Source organism: Podarcis gaigeae (assembly GCF_964106915.1).
Source record: "Podarcis gaigeae genome assembly, chromosome: 4".
Lineage (NCBI taxonomy): Eukaryota > Metazoa > Chordata > Lepidosauria > Squamata > Lacertidae > Podarcis > Podarcis gaigeae.
This window is the reverse complement of record NC_139677.1, coordinates 15087854-15106879: the sequence shown is the minus strand read 5'-3', so window position 1 is coordinate 15106879 and position 19026 is coordinate 15087854. Positions and strand designations below refer to the sequence as shown.

The 19026-nt window shown below is 43.1% G+C and overlaps 1 protein-coding gene across 2 annotated transcripts in view; it reads left to right on the top strand.

The window, feature by feature from the left end:
- Positions 1–7443, top strand: part of GPC6 (glypican 6) — a 768070-nt gene extending 760627 nt beyond the window's left edge. For both annotated transcript variants that reach the window (XM_083735305.1, XM_083735306.1), the window contains 3 exons: positions 1567–1703; positions 5771–5946; positions 6805–7443. In XM_083735305.1, the coding sequence (XP_083591431.1) occupies positions 1567–1703; positions 5771–5946; positions 6805–7010 (519 nt within the window). In that variant the 3' untranslated portion in view covers positions 7011–7443. The remainder of the gene's footprint in view (positions 1–1566; positions 1704–5770; positions 5947–6804) is intronic.
- Positions 7444–19026: the final 11583 nt, after the last annotated feature.

The following is a 19026-nucleotide window of genomic DNA, read 5'->3' as shown; positions in this document are numbered from 1 at the left end:
TCATGTAGGACACAATGCGGAAGAGAAATGAAATGGGCGTGGGCTGTCGGACCACCTCTGGCATTTATTTCCTTGTCTAAATTCATGAAGCCATTTGCAAATATCAAACACACACTTCCTCCCTTTAAATTTCCTTCTGTGTTTCTGAAACATCAGAGAGGAAGGAGATATCTCTTTACAAGAAAGGTCTCCAACTTTATTTTCAAATTATAAAAGGGCCCGTTCAGTTCTAGATGGTACACTGCTATGCTTTACAAAAAATAAGGTAAGGCCATTTCTGTTTAAAGAAATAAAATTTGTCCAAAACTCCATATTTTTTAAAAAAAATTAAAGGCCTTTATTGTACCAGACACACCCATGATGCAATTTTGAGAACTCTATAAAGATATCAATAGACATCGCATTGTGCAGCCTCCTGCTGAGAAGCAAGGCAGTAATGCTTTGTAAGGAACTAAGGCTTTGGTTAACCTTGGCTCTGGCAGACCTCATTAAAATAGCAGCCTGTCAGTTTCAAGTTTTAAAATATCAGGCCTGTCAGTTTTCTATTCGGTAGAACAATCTACAATTTTATTTGGGGTGTAATGTTTTGTGTGCAGCCAAGGAAACGCTTAATTCTGCAGAATATTGGCCAATACTGCCATCTAGAGTACTTTATGGTTCTGGGTGTATGAAACAAGGAGATGAGCCGACTGTTCTTTAAGACAGCAGCAAAGACAACTCCTCAGACTCAGCACAATGAAATGGAAGGCTGGCAGGTTTGCTTACGTATTATAAAAATCAATTAAATAGCCTAGGTCTTCTTACTGAAGCTCAAATGCTGTTTTTCTGACATGCGGCAAGTCATTTCTTCCATCTCAGTTGTCTGGCTTTCTACCAGAAAGGTGTGCTTTCTGCATGAAATACTGAGCAAGAATTCCTAGGATTTTAGAACATATTCTGGTTGGTGGGCCTCCCCATTGCTCCATGTGAACTGAGCAAGACCTTGAAAACCACACAAACTTGAAGGTGCATATTTCAGTAGCAGAGGGTAAGCCTCAAAGGAAATTGCCCACCATTGCTGATCATCTAACTGAGCTACTCCTGATAAGCTTCTAGGTGTTCTTGTTAGGTCTTCTTCTTACTTCAGTTTATCCTGCAAATACTAACCTGCTTTGACAATTTGAATTACAAGTGCTTTTCTCCCACACTCTCTTTTGGATGGATAATCACAAAGTCACATGCATAGGGAAGGCACGAGGGCAATTGAAATGTTATGTAGAAATGGCCTTAAGGTAAATTGAGATCATAATCCTTTACCTGCCTGCTCAGAAATAAATCTGGTTGAGTTTAGTGAAGGTAAGTAGGCATAGGATTGCAGTCCCGTGTGGTTTGCACCTTGTTTCAGTCTATATAGAAATTATCTTGAGTTCCTTAATAGTCTCCACTATCAAGAATAATATATGCCATTTTGTAATTCTTGAAAAGAAAAAATATGCACATGTGTACACACACACGCACACAATCTGAGTCTATTCGTCTTTTCTTATCTCTTTTTAACCAAATGCCCTTCTTTTGTCTTTTGATCAGGTAATTGACATTAAAGAAAAACTGAAGCTTTCCAAAAAGTTCTGGTCAACTTTACCATACAGTATCTGCAAAGAAGAAAGAGTGACAGCAGGCTTGTCCAATGAGGAGGACTGCTGGAATGGGCACACCAAAGCTAAGTAAGGGGGGGAGACCAAAAATATATATTATTATTTGCATCTGAAACTTCCATGGAACCATGCATTGTTCACTTTGTGAGACATTGTTTTGAAATACCATGTTGAAGGTACACACACAGAAACATACCCTCCAACATTTCTCAAATGGAAATAGGGACAACCTATTCCACCTCAGGGAGCTTCTCCTATGTTTGATCTTCTGCACACATAGATGTCAAATGCACATCTACACCTGTCATCTTGAGCCAATTACAACCTCTCAGCTGATCCTGTAAGCTGACTTGAGTCCCTGTCAGGGGAAAAGGCAGGATATAATAATACTAATACCAACAACAACAACAATAATAATAATAAACAACTTTTATTTATACCCCGCCCTTCCCGGTTCAGAAAACCGGGCTCAGGGCAACTAAGAACAAATTTAAAACACTTAATTGTAATACAACATAGAAGAAGCATAAAATACAGTATAAAAGCATGAATAACAATAAAATTCAAAGATCAATTTGGGGAAAATCCATCCAATAAGCATTAGATAGTCACCAGGGCTAGCTGGCTGAATTAGTCCTACTTGGACCAGCAAGGAGGCCAGGGGAGAATTAGCTGTGGGGTCTCAGAACGGGTAATCTTCATAAAAGGGGAGGGGGAGGGAAGGAAGGGGAATAAAAGATCATACTCACATACCAGAGAGTAAATCCAATTGAACTCAGTGGAACGTAGTTCTGAGTAAAAATGCTTAGGATTGCAGTGTAAGGCTGCACAGTTTGTACCCAGTTACCCGGGAGTAAGCTCCATTGAATACAGTAGGACGTACTTATGAGTAGACAATGTAAGGCTCAATTTGCAACAAAGGAATAAAGAAGTTTTCAGAACTATATCTGGAAACCAGAGGCTAGGCACACTCAGTACGCTTGCCAAGCTACAAATCCCAGGATTCATTCTTAAACAGGCATGACAAACTGATATCAAACTAATTTCCATTTATAGTGGACATGTCTTAAAATGGGCCTCTTATATCACTGAGCAGGGGAAACCTAACTTAAGTTTTAGGGCAAAGGAAGCTATGTGACTGTGAAGAAGTCATCATGTCAAGTTTACTTGTGATTATTAAAATCACTCCTTTCTCTACAACTGCCACTATTAATTAAGAAGAGGCCAGGCAGAGTTAATTCTAGGCCATCAATTAGCAAATAACACAGAGAAGGATTGATCTTTCTAGCCCTTTATTTGAAAGGCAGCCAGGAATGCCTCATTATCAGAGATGTAATTTTATCAGGCCATATACGACCAGGGAGCTGGGAGTGTGAAACAGCTCTTATAATGTGAATGGAACCCTAATGAACAAGTGAAAATGCAGTCATAGCTTTTTCTGAGCTTTTTGGTCTTTTCAGAAATACAGAGCAGGATGGCCTCTGTCACTATCGGTGCTCAGAAAAAGAAATGAGCAGAAACAACATTCCTAAAAAGACATCCATGTAAAAAAAAATAAAAGGGAGAGAGACACACAACACGTTCTCACAGATTGATGCAACTTTACAAAACATGTTTCATCAAAATTAAATTATAAGTCTTTGAAAAAAGTGAGACCCTATTTCTGTATAATTGGGTCAATTATGTGTGGATTTTGTGAAACCTATCCAATTAAAAAGAAAGCGGGTACATGTTAATTTATCATTAATAGCTATATCCCACACCTCTTTATACCATTCTTCCATTTTATATTCTGCTTGCCCCTTCCACTTCCTAGCTATCATCATTTGTGCAGCTGTCGATAAATTTGTGAGCAAGTCCTTCATAGCCTGTGAAACTTCCACCCCATCGTAAATTAATAATAATGCTACCTCTGGACTTTCGGTCAGCTTTAAATTAACATGTGCCATTAAGGCAAGGCGGGGAATATGTAGAAGAAATGATTTCAAGGAGATATGGAAGGTGTTTGTAGAATTTGATCAATACATAGACAGAAGGTATCCGACCTATCCATCAGTTCAGTGGAGATGAGATTTAATGCAGACTTTCAGTATATACTGTATTTTTCGCTCTATAAGACGCACCAGACCACAAGACGCACTTAGTTTTGGGAGGAGGAAAACAAGAAAAAAATATATTCTGAATCTCAGAAGCCAGAACAGCAAGAGGGATCACTGCTCAGTGAAAGCAGCAATCCGTCTTGCTGTTCTGGCTTCTGTGATAGCTGCGCAGCCTGCATTCGCTCCATATGACGCACACACATTTCCCCTTACTTTTTAGAAGGGAAAAAGTGAGTCTTATAGAGCAAAAAATACGGTAGGTCATAATCTTCTTCTTTCTTTGGTGATCACTCATAGCTCAGTCAGATTGTCTTCCATAAACACGGTCTTAACAGTGAGTCCTTAAGTGACAGCTAAGGGAGCTGGGCATGTTTAGCCTGGAGAAGAGGAGGTTAAGGGGTGATATGATAGCCATGTTCAAATATATAAAAGGATGTCACATAGAGGAGGGAGAAAGGTTGTTTTCTGCTGCTCCAGAGAAGCGGACACAGAGCAATGGATCCAAACTACAAGAAAGAAGATTCCACCTAAACATTAGGAAGAACTTCCTGACAATAAAAGCTGTTCGACAGTGGAATTTGCTGCCAAGGAGTGTGGTGGAGTCTCCTTCTTTGGAGGTCTTTAAGCAGAGGCTTGACAACCATATGTCAGGAGTGCTCTGATGGTGTTTCCTGCTTGGCAGGGGGTTGGACTCGATGGCCCTTGTGGTCTCTTCCAACTCTATGATTCTATGATTCTACAACATGACCAGTCCAACATGACCAGTCGTTCGCAATCCTGTATGCCTCCGCTGGCAGTGAGGAGCCCCACAAGTGCATCAGCCACCACTGTGCGAAGCCAACAGGCAGCCTGTGCTGTGGTAGGAGGCATAAGTCCTTGAAACAGGGCATTTGGGGCTGCTACACTCTTGCCAGACCCAACTTCGTGCCCACTCTATGGGACTGAGCCCCGCCCCCAGTCTTGAGGGACTGGGCCCCACCAGGCCTCCCCAAGATGGCGGAGGGCCTCACACACACAACCAGCCCCTCCCCCCCTAGTTACACGGAACTTGGTGCCTCTGCCAGTTTGGATTTCTCTGCCCATTAGTTTCATTTAATTCCCTTTGAAATCATCAAGAGTTGAGTCATGGCTAACTGTGTTCAGTGGTGTTTACTTCCTAGTCTGTGGCTGTGTGAGTTTAGAGCACATTCCCTGCTCAAAGAATACTAGGAATTGTAGTTTGTTCAGGGTGTTCGGGGAATTGTAGTTCTGCGAGGGGTGGACTACAATTCTTAGGATTCTTTTGGGGAGGTGCTTTAAATGTATAATGTGTGCAGTATTTAGGATTGTAGCCTTAGTTTAAATCCGATCCATAGCTTTTAGTTCATAATATTGACAGTGAAGGGAATAAAAATGAGATTATTATTCTTTATCTAAAAGCACTTCCTCTGGGGCACAGATGCAGATGGTTTGTGCCAGTTTCCTTGTGCTTCTCACATAACATTTTCTACACTTGCAGGCATTCATTTCTGTCACGGCATGTTAATAATATTAACAGAGTTTACATTAAACCCTGTCAAAATAACATACAGTTCCTTCTTTAATGCAGACACATATTTTTTGAAAATCCTTTTCTTTCCCATCTCCCTACCTAAACCCCCCCACCTGCATTAGCCACAATACATTTCTTAATTGCTACTAAGCAAAGTGCTTTCCTAAATGTTTAAACCAGCACAGTATATCATCATCATCATATAATACATGTAAAGCCTTCCTGACTGGGACTCACTGCTTATTCACTTTCAAAATGTGGGTTTACTGATGAACAAAAGTGACCATTCTGAAAAAAAAGTTGCCTCTTCCTTCATACTTTAAAAAAGAAAAACTTTTAAAAGACTTACTGGATTGAGTGAGTGGTCACGGAGGCATGTTTGCAGTAAATGCTGCATGTACAATGGAATGACAAATTGAACTTTCAGGCTTTTTGTGTCAGGGACTAGTGAAATTTTCTTGGTCATGGCATATCATTCTGATGCAGTTCTTCATTCTGATGCACAGATACCTCCCAGAGATCATGAATGATGGGCTCACCAACCAGATCAACAATCCTGAGGTTGACGTCGACATCACCAGGCCCGACACCTACATAAGGCAGCAGATCATGGCCCTGAGAGTCATGACGAACAAACTCAAGAACGCGTACAATGGGAACGATGTGAATTTTCAGGATACAAGTAAGATCCCGCGCCATTCAGCTTCTCTTAATTGGGTCCCTTACAACAGCAGTGCTTAATGGTGTAGAAAAGTATTCTTCAAGGTTGTTCTTAGTCGAAACCACTGGCTGAGATGCTGCAATGTCCACTGTGATCCCTTTATTCATTATTTTTGGATGAAAACTTACTTGGGACCAGGAAACTGCCTTGACCTATCTCAGTGCTGTTTACATGCTAGCTCTCTGAGGTCTCATGGGGAAAGGTCTGACCTCTCTGGCTCCCAGAGATCCACTTGTGGTCTTCCAAGATATTGTTGGCCCATAACTTCCATCCTCCGTGACAGTTGGCCTTAATAATAATAATAATTTTATTATTTGTGTCCCTATTTGAACCCATAAACCAAAATCTGCTTGTTCATGTGTTTCATTTATCCACTAGGGGACCTTGGTCATGGGGCCTTGGCATGCAATTATTTATCTCCTTGACATATGATGGGAGGGCGTTCCACAGGGCGGGCGCTACTACCAAAAAGGCCCTCTGTCTGGTTCCCTGTAACCTCACTTCTCGCAGTGAGGGAACTACCAGAAGGTCCTCGGAGCTGGACCTCAGTGTCTGGGCTGATCAATGGGGGTCGAGGCATTCCTTTGGGATAAACAATTATATGACTATTCGTAGACATCTGAAGGCAGCCCTGTTTCAGGAAGATTTTAGTGTTTGATGTTTTGGTGTGTTCCTTTATATTTTGTTGGAAGCTGCCCAGAGTGGCTGGGGTCCCCTAGTCAGATGCATGGGGTATAAGAAATAAATGGTGGTGATGATGATGAAGACGATGACGATGATGATGACATTCTCCCTCTTCCCTTCCCTCCCCTCCCGCAGGTGAAGAGACCAGTGGCTCAGGAAGCGGAAGTGGTTGCACAGATGACATTTGTCCCACGGAGTTTGAATTCATCACCACAGACGCACCCCTCGTTGATTCAGACCGCAGGGAAGTGGACTCTTCTTCAGCCAGTCAGCCCAGTTGGTCAGCACTCACGTGGTTTGTTATCTGCCTGGCTCTCCTACTGCAAAAACAGTGCAGATAATCCTGGCTCTGGTCTGCGATGACTGCCTTTTAGCTTTCGGAAAATAAAAACAAAAACAGCCAACTTTCTCTTTTTCTTATGCTCTTGGGCAACGGACCATGCCACAAATACTTACAGTTTTCTACTAGAAGAGAGCGGCACTGCAACCTGCTCCCCTTTGTGCATTTCCAAAGAGCACCAGGTGCTAGAGTGACCTTTCCCTGTTTCCTTCAGATAGCTGTGATGAAGACGCTGTCCGCTCCTCGGCAAGATCTCTTTTTCTCAAGTTTTTATTACAGGAGACTTTTCAGAGCTTCATTTGCTTTTATGCTGCAGGAAGAAAAAAGGGGGGGAGGCGGGAAAAGGGTTAAGGGTACAAAGTGTGGGTTTTCCATTACAAAAAAAAAAAGAGAGAAGAGAAACAAAATAAAGAATGTCCTGTCCCCCCCCCACACACACACACACACACAAAATCAAGCTAAGTCCAAGGCCCCCCAAAATAGCAAACATATACATAAAAAAAACAAGGAGTGCTTCTGTATCTCACTTCAGATCACCGAAATGATCTTTACTATTGAGGGAGTATCTTTTATATTTTGTATTATTTGTACTCCATTGGCCATAAATAGAAGACTTGCCAAGAGGTCCAAAATAAAAGCAGGAACAAGTCTACTAATCAAGGAGCATCATTCGTCTCAGAATATTCACGTTGTTTAGCATACTTCTGATTTGAATTCTAACACTCTTTGTCCTAGCTGGTTTTACCCTTTAGCCATGGTATGTAATTGAAAAAGGCGGCCACTAAGGTTGCCCATCACCATCTGGTTTGTAGCAAAGTCTTAACAGCGCTTGAAAAGTTTTAACTCGAGGGTTTTGACATAAAAACTAATCTCTTGCGATAGAATCCCTCCTTTTTCTTTAGCTGCAGGTTTGGCATCAAGTAGAAATTCCTGCAACTGAATTCATTACCTTAACCAAATGGCAGTTTTCAAAGGAACTGATAACAGTAATTGGATCAATATGTTAGTTTTGCATAGAAACGGCATCCTTCGTATCTATTAGTTTCTGTATCAGAAGGGAACTCTGTTGCTAAAACGTCGACACAAGTATATATATATATATATAGTACTGACATGGAAAATTTCTTTCACTTTTTTAGTCTTAGTATGATCATCTATTTTTATATATATGAATATTATATATATATATATAAATCACAGATTTTAACTTCTTAATTACAAGCTCAGGGTTGACACATCTTTGTATGGGGGGGGAAATGTTTTGTCAACCGGCTTTTATTTTTGTTGTTCTGCTTAGGAAGAGTCGTCTTTTCATAACTGGCAAGTGCAAGAAAGGGAACTTTTCTGCATTTTCATTGGTCCATTTCTTTACAGAGTTGCAAAGGGGTGTCTCTCACTCCCTCTTCTGTGTCTGTGCATTTGCACGTGCAACGCGGACATGGAAATGCAGTGTGACTTTGTGGTGGCAATTTGTACTCCTGTGTGCTTCCTTCAAAAGTCAGTTTGACTGCCTCCATGGTGATAGCACCCCCAGAATGTGTCTGAGTAGCAGGATCTGATGTAAAAGAAAGTGTTCGAGCCTAGGGCTGTGATCCTGCTCACATGCGCATAAATATTATGCTCCTTTGCTACACTGCCATCAGCGATCCTATTGATAATGTCTGAAAAGCCTCTGTGTGTGGTATCACACCTGTGTACCAGGAATGGGGAGGCTAAGATGGAGCTTTAGCATGTTGCAAGGTGAGCTGTCAAAGGCCCTGGGTGCAAATGGAAGCGGCAGGGACTAGGATATCAGCATAAATTCTACCCCTCTTGCCATGCTAGGCATAGTGCAAAGGTAGCATGGTAAGGGAGGGGGGATATTTATGCAGAAGTCCTAGCCCTGCCCCATGCTCAGAGGAGCCTGGATCACAACCTAATGATAAACATGAGTGAGCAGACCCAAACCGGATCCTTGCTACCTTCCATGTCTTCACAGGAATCCAAGTGAGTTCAAAAGGGCTTACTCCCGTGTAAATAGGTATAGGGTTACAGCCTCATTGAAAAGGGAGTCGTTACAAATAGACGGCCCAGTTTGGATTGCTATTCTAGCAGAGAGAGCACAGAGTGGAACACTTTCAAGGAAGCTGCTCACATTGCTGTTAAGGCTTTGACCATATGAATTGTACATGTTTCAAAATAATCATCTCCTCATCTCATTATAATTAGCTATCGATTTAGTAATGAAAGTAGTAGGCGCACAGCACAAATGTATAAAGTATACTTAAGCACTTTTACACTCCCCTTTCCCCCTAAAATGAGCATATATGCAGCTAACGATTAAATGCTATGTCCCGTAGGTAAACAAAAGGCAGAGGTTTTGATTCTCAAAAAGAGGTCGATTCTGGGTTTATTATTATTATTATTATTTAAAATGTTATACCCCCCAACCCTGTCAACCCTCATTCGCAGTTACATGGTGGTAGTAGTGGTTGCGAATAGTTGAGAATATGGATATAATGGACTGCCTTGTATGCGATTAGGCCAATGGTCGATTTGCTATCTGCTCCGACGGGCAGGCTGCAGCTCTGTCTCAGGCAAAGGCTACTTGCAGACCATTTCTTAAGGGATTTTTAACTGAGCATGTGAGTGGTTGAACTTAGGGCCTTATATACACCTATCCTGTCCCACTGAGCAATGGCCCTTCCCTTCACCTGCCTAAGGTGTTAAGAAAAAAGATGCAGTAAACACCATAAGCTGATTCCTCACAAGTAACTTCATCTACCTATGAATGCTCTCTTTGTCACAGAGAGAGCCAGCAGTTAATCACCCTACAATTAATTGTATCCCATTTATTTTTAAGTTTCTTGATTTATGTTTACCATCTTATCTTGTAGCTCACCCTTATTATCCTTAGAGATGCGGGTGGCGCTGTGGTCCATACCACTGAGCCTCTTGGGCTTGCCGATCAGAAGGTTGGTGGTTCAAATCCCTGTGATGGAGTGAGCTCCCGTTGCTCTGTCCCAGCTCCTGCCAACCTAGCAGTTCAAAAGCACGCCAGTGCACATAGATAAATTGGTACCCCTGTGGCAGGAAGGCAAACAACGTTTCTGCGCGCTCTGGGTTCTGTTGCACCAGAAACGGTTGAGTCATGCTGGCCACATGACCCGGAAAGCTGTCTGTGGACAAACACCAGCTCCCTTGGCCTGAAAACAAGATGAGCGCCGCAACCCCATAGTCGCCTTTGACTGGACTTAACCATCCAAGGGTCCTTTACCTTTACCATTTTTATTATCCTTGGACACTTCAGTACACTTATCCAGCATGTTCCAGCATGCCAGGATTCTTCTTGGGCCTTTGCCAATGTAATGAGGTGTTAATAAAACAGAGTCCAGTTTCACTTTCATCTAATTATGCCATAGGTAAATATAATATAACCCCATATCCTCGTTCCGATGGGACGCGGGTGGCGCTGTGGGTTAAACCACAGAGCCTCGGACTTGCTGATCAGAAGGTCAGCGGTTCAAATCCCCGTGACGGGGTGAGCTCCCATTGCTCAATCCCTGCTCCTGCCAACCTAGCAGTTCGAAAGCACGTCAAAGTGCAAGTAGATAAATAGGTACCACTCCAGCGGGAAGGTAAACGGCGTTTCCGTGTGCTGCTCTGGTTCACCAGAAGCGGCTTAGTCATGCTGGCCACATGACCCAGAAGCTGTACGCTGGCTCCCTCGGCCAATAAAGCGAGATGAGCGACCCCAGAGTCGGTCACGACTGGACCTAATGGTCAGGGGTCCCTTAACTTTATCCTTGTTCAGTTCTCTGCTACTCCCCATTACAACTTATTGGCACAGTTGAGACAAGTGGCAAGAGAAATGGTAGAACCCTGTTTTTTAAAAAACAAAAAACATAGTCCACTCTGTCATATGATTTGCCTTCTTCTAAAATGGTTTCCGCTTCACAGACATTTCTTAGGAAAGTGTTGTGGGGCTGCCCTCCACTCCGTTGCCCCTTACTGCAGACTCAATCCGCTTCTGGGCAATCGGACAGTCTTGCCTTGATACTAGAACTGTATGGCAACTTCTGCTGTGTGGACCAATCTCGTTCCACTGATGTCTGTAGGAAGGAACAAAGATAGCTGATGTGGTTACTTTTTCCCTACCAGCTGATACACGAAGGTGCCACTTCACTGGCCTGTCACAGATGCTTCCTATCTACAAACATTAACAGAGCCATGTGAGATCCAGTCGCATTGAAATGGCGCTCACACAGCACTGCATTAGCATACGACTTGGTCTGAGTATTCATAGAGATGGTAGTAACCCAGTTGCATATTCGGCATCGCAAGAGAACAAATGGTGATGAAATGAGGAGCATGCAGCCATAATGAGTTTCTCAAGAGAGGGCAATTTTTATCCGGATTCAGGATGGCATCCATTCACGAAGATGCCATGTGCTATGCAATAGTAATGGTCCTACTTCCCCATCCTGAGATTGGCATTGGCTGAGGAGGCCAGGTAACATGGAAATAGTTAACATTGCCTCCATCCATCATGTTTTGGTCACAGTTCATTGATTAGCATGTGAGTTAAATCAGGGATGAATTTGTCCGGTCATAGTTCTCTGTTTATTTCTCCACAGTAGATATGGTGATCGCTTTGTGCGAGATGTGCACATAATTCTCCAATATTCCCTAAAGCTTGAATTGTCTCTCTTTTTTTTCACACCTCAGATTGTCTTGGAATGTGAAGGAGCTATTAAATCTACAGAGCGTGTTGGATTTTGGAGTTAGGAAATAAAAATTTAAAAACCTGGTGCTTCTAAATGCAAGTTTCTATATCATTTGAAGTGCCTCTCTTTACACTTTCTTTGCTTATAATAACTATTTGTCTACAGGAAATGTGGAATTATTTCAGTGCCATAATTCAAATGCTTCTCTTCTGTTTATGGCGAGATACGGCGAACAAAGCTTAAGTTGTTTTCACAACGAGGTCGCGTTAATAATCATGCAACAGCTGGGGCAGCGTATTTGAAATCCCTTAGAATATCATAGTTTTTTTCTATTAATGCAGCATCATAATTAAATTGGATGTGGAAATTACATGGTTATGGTTGCAGATAATTGTATGGTAGTTGTCCTAACCATACCGACTAGAAACAGAACGCTTCCCAAGGATTTTGCTAAATTTTGTTTGGGAGGAAAACCCTATTCATTAGTTCCACTTGCAATGCAAATATCATTTCCCCCTCCTTTTTCCCCTTAGGTGTTGTTTCTGCTCCAGTTCCACAAACTAGGTGGCCCATCTATGAGGCTTTAGTGCCGCCGCCACCTTGGTAAATACCAAGATAGCTTTGGATGAGGAACTGCAGATATATAATGTGAAATTGTGGAGGGAGGAAGCAGCAGACCCTGCACTATGGCCCTCCCTGCTTCCCCAGGTCTCAGAGTATTTAACATTGTAAGGTCCAACTCGGTGCTTTTCCCATAACCTTCTCAGGATGCTAGTTCCTAATGTTCTCACTTTGATGGAGCACATGGAGGATTTAAGAGAGTAAGATCCCTGTTGGATCAAACCAAAAGCCTATCTTAGCCCAGCATTCTCTTTCTGACTGTGGCCAATCAGGTGCCGATGGGAAGATGACAAGAATGACACATGAAGCTCCCATGAAGCTCCCTGGAGCTGCATATTCAATGGTGAAGGTAAATAAATGGGACCAGATCAGTGGCTGGAAGAGAGAGCCCTGGTTGCTTTGACTTTTGCACACACAAAAAGGGCTGCCGGACATAATGATAATAATCATAAATGAACGATAAAGTGCTTAAAATGGCGGGTGGGTTATGTGATTCTAAGGGACGCGGGTAGCGCTGTGGGTTAAACCACAGAGCCTAGGGCTTGCCGATCAGAAGGTCGGCGGTTCGAATCCCCGTGACGGGGTGAGCTCCCGTTGCTCGGTCCCTGCTCCTGCCAATCTAGCAGTTCAAAAGCACGAAGTGCAAGTAGATAAATAGGTACCGCTCCGGCGGGAAGCTAAACGCCATTTCCGTGCACTGCTCTGGTTTCCCCAGAAGCGGCTTAGTCATGCTGGCCACATGACCCGGAAGCTGTATGCCAGCTCCCTCAGCCAATAAAGCGAGATGAGCGCTGCAACCCCAGAGTCGTCTGCGACCAGTGGCCCCTTTACCTTTACCTATGGGATTCTACAATTAATCATTGTAAAAACCAACCCCCTAAGGGGAATATTTTTCATGCCATTTCCAAATGAGAGTTTATTACTGTGACAGTGTAGATGCTAGGCATTCACTGCACATGGTTTCTCCCAAAGAATCCTGGGAATTGTAGTTTGTTGAGTGCTAAGAATTATGCAAAGACAGGAGTGCCTGGCGTGCTCTGGTCCATGGGGTCATAAAGAGTTGGACAGAACTAAATGACTAAACAACAATGAGAAGAATTATGCATCTGCTAGTGGTAAGCTACAGCTCTCAGCATTTTGGGGGGGAAGCAATATGCTTTAGATGTATGGTGTAAGCCATGCTTTTTTCTTAAAAAAATTAAAATGTTTAGGGGTGCTGTCATTTTGACTCAGGAAAAGAAACATTTTATAGTTCAAATCAGGGGAAATAAATACAGTAAATGGACAAAAGTAGAAAGATTCACAAAATGTTTAGGGGTATGCATACCCCTGCATACCCTCAGAAAAAAATCACTGGGTTTAAGTCCCATTCATCCCAACAGCAGCCAAATCCACCTGATTTGTTTATCAGGAAAGCCAAGGAGCCGAAGTGCGGTGTGTTGTGAGTGATTCATCCATCGTTCTCAGAATACTTCTTTTCAGCTGATTTTAAATGACAGTGGTCAGCTTCTGAATACTGCGGCAGCCGCCACAGAACCAGCTGCATATTTTCAGCCTGCTCCTGACCCTTTCTAGATTCCACGAGCTCCAGCTACAGGAAGATCTGCACAATTGCAGGAAGACCTGTTTCTCGAGGCAGTGGTTTCCTTTTTCCAGTGATCGGCCGAATGGGAGTGTGACGAGAACACTGACCTCAGGAGCAGCGAGAAATGTCACCGCATTTGACAGGAAATGTTCCTGTGACTTGGAAATGGTACTGTGGAGCTGCCATTTCTCCTGCGTTTCATGTGGCACTATGATATCTGATGATTTTCCAGGTTTTTGTAGCACTTCAAGGTCTCTGAAACAAGCTACCAGAAGCAAGAGCAACACTGGTGTAATGGACATAAATTCACTTTGTTTTGTTTGTTTTTAAAGTTCATTTGCCTTAGGAGTGAAGTTGACTAAGCCAGAAACTGCCCGTGAACTACCTTAAACAATTCCAGCATTCCTTTTACTTATATGGGCAGGGGAGGCTGGTGCAATTGGAAAAGCGGAGAGAATAATGAACCTCCATATTCCATTTGTATTGTTGTAAAGCTAGCAAAGAGAAATCAGGAATAGTATCCCAGTAGCAGAGAGGGGAAAGATTATTTTGTTACACCACAGAAATAATCACCTGTACTGTACACAAATTTAACTGACAGCATAAAGGCTGTATTTGGCCCTGGAACAAATAGTGGCTGGTGGTGAAAATTCACAGGGTTCGGGTGAATAACAGCCGTATGCTCTTTTTAAACAATGTTTTCACATTCCATACTCTGCTCTCCTCGTGAGCATTGCACCATTGAAGAAAATAAAGTTTGGAAAGTTTCCTGCTGGAAAAAGGGTGGAAATGCAATTTTTTCAGAGCACATGGAAAGGAAATTCTGGCAAGCACCCCATATATTTTGAAAGGAATCCATGCCTCTGACATTTGCAAAACCAGGTTCTCTATAGTTGAAGGGTAAGATAGCACAGATCCGATCAGAGTTTGGTGTCTAGAGCATCTGGAAGTGCTTCGGTTTTACTTCTTTAGATGCAGAGGATTAAATGTGAGTCTATTTTGTCCATGCATTCAGCGCTCAGTGCCTGTATTCAGATAACAAACAAGGACCAGTCAGCAAAGCAAGGCTCCAAATAGAACAGCTTTTCCATTCTGCTTAGATACGCTTGTTCATTATAGCGATCTCATTACCATTTGCAATTATGGTCCTTTTGTTAGAAGAGCAATGGCATAGACAAAGAGCTAAAATAACCATGGGGACAACATATTTTACAAGAGGAAAAGCAAAAGTCACGAGTCAGTTTGATGCATTTAGTACAGCAGCAAGAAATCTCAGAAAGACTTCCAAGGGATGCTTCTGAAATGGTGTGCAGTCTTCCTAGCCGCACAAAATAGCCTCTTGTTGCAGTTGCTGCCTGAGAAGGGAGTAGACGTTTCGTGGTGACTTTTGATCACAAGCAAGGCAGTGGACAGACTTGGCTGCCTCTTCTTCTTAACCTGCCACAGGCTTGTGAGGAGCAGTTTGCCTGGTTGCTTGCCACAAGTAAAAAATCATCTACAGGCAACTAGGCATTGGAAGAGAATTGGCCTCAACTACCACAGAGCCTAGGACTTGCTGATTAAAAGATCAGCAGTTTGAATCCCCACGAGGGGGTGAGCTCCCGTTTCTCGGTCCCTGCTCCTGCCAACCTAGTAGTTCGAAAGCACATCAAAGTGCAAGTAGATAAATAGGTACCGCTCTGGGGGGAAGGTAAACGACGTTTTCCGTGTGCTGCTCTTGTTCACCAGAAGCGGCTTAGTCATGCTGGCCACATGACCTGGAAGCTGTACGCTGGCTCCCTCGGCCAATAAAGCGAGATGAGCGCCACAACCCCAGAGTCGTCCACGACTGGACCAAATGGTCAGGGGTCCCTTTACCTTTACCACCCTGCAGACCATCTTGGTGTTTCACTAACACAGATATATGAAGACATATGCAGATATATACATATATCTTGTAATTTGTGTTGTGTTGCGTTGTTTGTTTCACTTTTTGTTGTTTATATTGGCCTTAAGCCAGATAATTTTTAAATATCTCTGATATATTATAATGCTCTTTTTTGTTCTTTTTTAAAAAATTGATCTATTTTAACAAAGTATGAATCATAAATAAATAAGAATAAAAATGTGCACCCCACCACCGAGACCACTCCATTCTAACTATACAGTCTCCCAAAATTTCAAGACCTTTTGCGATGGTTTGACCCCTTTCTGTTTTAACAGTACAAATTCTACAAACACCCTCCATATCTCCTCAAAATCATTTCTCCTGCATATTCCCCACCTTGCGTTAATGGCACATGTTAATTTATCATTAATAGCTATATCCCACCCCTCTTTATGCCATTCTTCCGTTTTATATTCTGCTTGCCCCTTCCACTCCCTAGCTATAATAATTCATGCAACTTGTTTGTTTGTTTGTTTGTTTGTTTGTTTGTTTGTTTGTTTGCAAAACTGTCTTAGCAGCTGCCAGGGTTCAGGGCTCAAGACCTTCCTGACAAATGTCCAGCAGGGAGTGTGAAGTTGTTCAGGAAGTCAGGTTTTTTTTTTAAGGATCTATCTAATAAGCAAGAGGTCTTTGTCTTAAGCCTTTGTCTTATCAGTACATGGTTCACGCTATGGAATGTTCTACTACAAGGCATTGTGATGGCCACCAGTGAAGATGACTTTAAAGGGGCTTTAGAGGATAGTTCATGGAGGATAAAACTATCAGTGGCTTCCAGCCACCTCCATCGAGGTGGGTATCAGAAATGAAGAGAGTGCTGTTGTGCTTAGGATCAACATTTGGGGTTTCCCACAGGCATCTGATTGGCCACTGTGAAAAGATGATGCTGAACTAGATGGGCCATTGATCCGAACCAGCAGGGCTTTTCACATGACGTCTTCCCTAAACGGTGCCTGTCTGCATCCTATATCCTTCCATATCAGGCCAGAAGAGCAACTAAGCCCTTAAGACAGTGGCAAGTCATGTAGGGATCAATGGGGATTCCTTTCAACAACATGTTTTTAGAGAGGCACTATACCTCAGATAACCTTAAGTATCGGGGGGGGGGGATAGAAGATGCTAATGAAGTCACAATTAGGTTTCAATTAAATTAACAACAAGCTCTCTTAGAATTCATAATCTAATTTGTTAATCAGCCTGCAGCAGCAGCAGCATCTCTTGGTGGGGAGTACAGGGAGGTTAAACCAAGTGTAGCAAATCACTGAATGTATTAAATTAAATCCGAACTATTGAAGGGTACAGAGTGTGCTGCCACATTCACACACAAGAAGGGTTCTAAAGAGCTTACGCCATATATAGACTACCCCCTCGCCAAAGAGTTGCAGCCATATATTATGACAAGGCCACACTCACGCTTTCCGAGCGGCATTCTGGGGTCCTTACTGACATAATGGCACTCTGCTTCAGCCAGGGAATACTGTGGATGAATATTGGCTGTTCTGTACATGGAAGCAAAATGGTTCCCTTTTCCATGTGCATGGTGCCTGACAGCCTAAATGCAAGGGAGGCTCTGGGATGATGCCATGACGCAGAGGTTTATCGTGCGACTGGCTTTTGTGGCAGGATTGTTTTCAATACCACCCTTTTGTAGCTTAGAGTAAAAAAGGTAAAGGACCGCTGGACAGTTAAGTCCCATCAAAGGTGACTATGAGGTTGCGGCGCTCATCTCGCTTTCAGGCCGAGGGAGCCGGCATTTGCCCACAGACAGCTTTCTGGGTCATGTGGCCAGCCTGACTAAACCGCTTTTGGCACAACGGAACACCATGATGGAAACTAGAGTGCATGGAAACGCCTTTTCCCTTCCCGCTGCAGCTGTACCTATTTATCTACTTGCACTGGTGTGCTTTCGAACTGCTAGGATGGCAGGAGCTGGGAGAGAGCTTAGAGGGCACCTCTGTTGGAAGAGGCCCTCCAACATGGAGCCCTTGATCTGGCTTGAGACCATGTTTCAGGTCAGGATGCCACAGCTGCTTTTTCTTCAACACAAAAGTGGTCAGTCTAACCATGCTTTTCCCCCAAAGCTTCGGTCCTCGGTCTTGATTCTGATCAAGCAGAAGAGGGTTTCCCTGTAGTTCTCAAGCAAGCCACAAGAGGGCAACCCACACTTTCATGCAGAACAGGTTTCCATCCCTTCTAAAACAAAGTTTTCTCCTCCTTCTTGCATTATTTGAAGGTTACATTTTATTTAATGAAGCAAGCAAAACACAGAAGGGAAAGTAAGACTCACAGCTCCATGATTTGTAGGACGAACAGCCACATTTCACTGGGATCCAAAGTGCTACTGTAATGTGCTTTAGCCAATTTCAGCACATTTTTTTTAAAAAATGAATTCATGTATGCAGTTAAACAAAACAAACTAAGTAAAATCCAGCAATCACTAGCTGCACTTTGAAACTAGGTTCTTCTGGGTCCGGCATTCCCTGGAACTGCCCTGAATCAGGCCTATACATTTGTTTCCAAAAAGGGCACCCACTATTTGTGGTGCAGTATTTAGAGTATCTGACTAGCACAAGGGAGACTTAGGTTCAAATCTCTATTCAGCCATTTAGCTCACTGGGGGACCTTGGGCCAGTCATCGGTTCTCAGCCTCACCTACCTCCAAGGGTTGTTGTGCAGATCAAATGGGTGGAGAGGCAATGCCATGCATAATTCTTGAGGTCCTTAGAGGAAAACTGAGATAAAAACAAATAATAATCACTTTTGGAAGCAGGACAGAGGGAGAGGCCCACTGAATCCACTTTCTCTCACGGCCTCGGTCCAGTATATCTGAAGGAGCGTCTCCTCCCCCATCGTTCTGCCCGGACACTGAGGTCCAGCTCCGAGGGCCTTCTGGCGGTTCCCTCACTGCGAGAGGCCAAGTTACAGGGAACCAGGCAGAGGGCCTTCTCGGTAGTGGCACCCGCCCTGTGGAACGCCCTCCCACCAGATGTCAAAGCGATAAACAACTACCTGACATTCAGAAGACATCTGAAGGCAGCCCTGTTCAGGGAAGTTTTTTAATATGTGACATTTTAGTGTACTTTTCATCTTTGTTGGAAGCCGCCCAGAGTGGCTGGGGAAACCCAGCCAGATGGGCGGGGTACAGATAATAAATTATTATTATTATTATTATTATTATTAT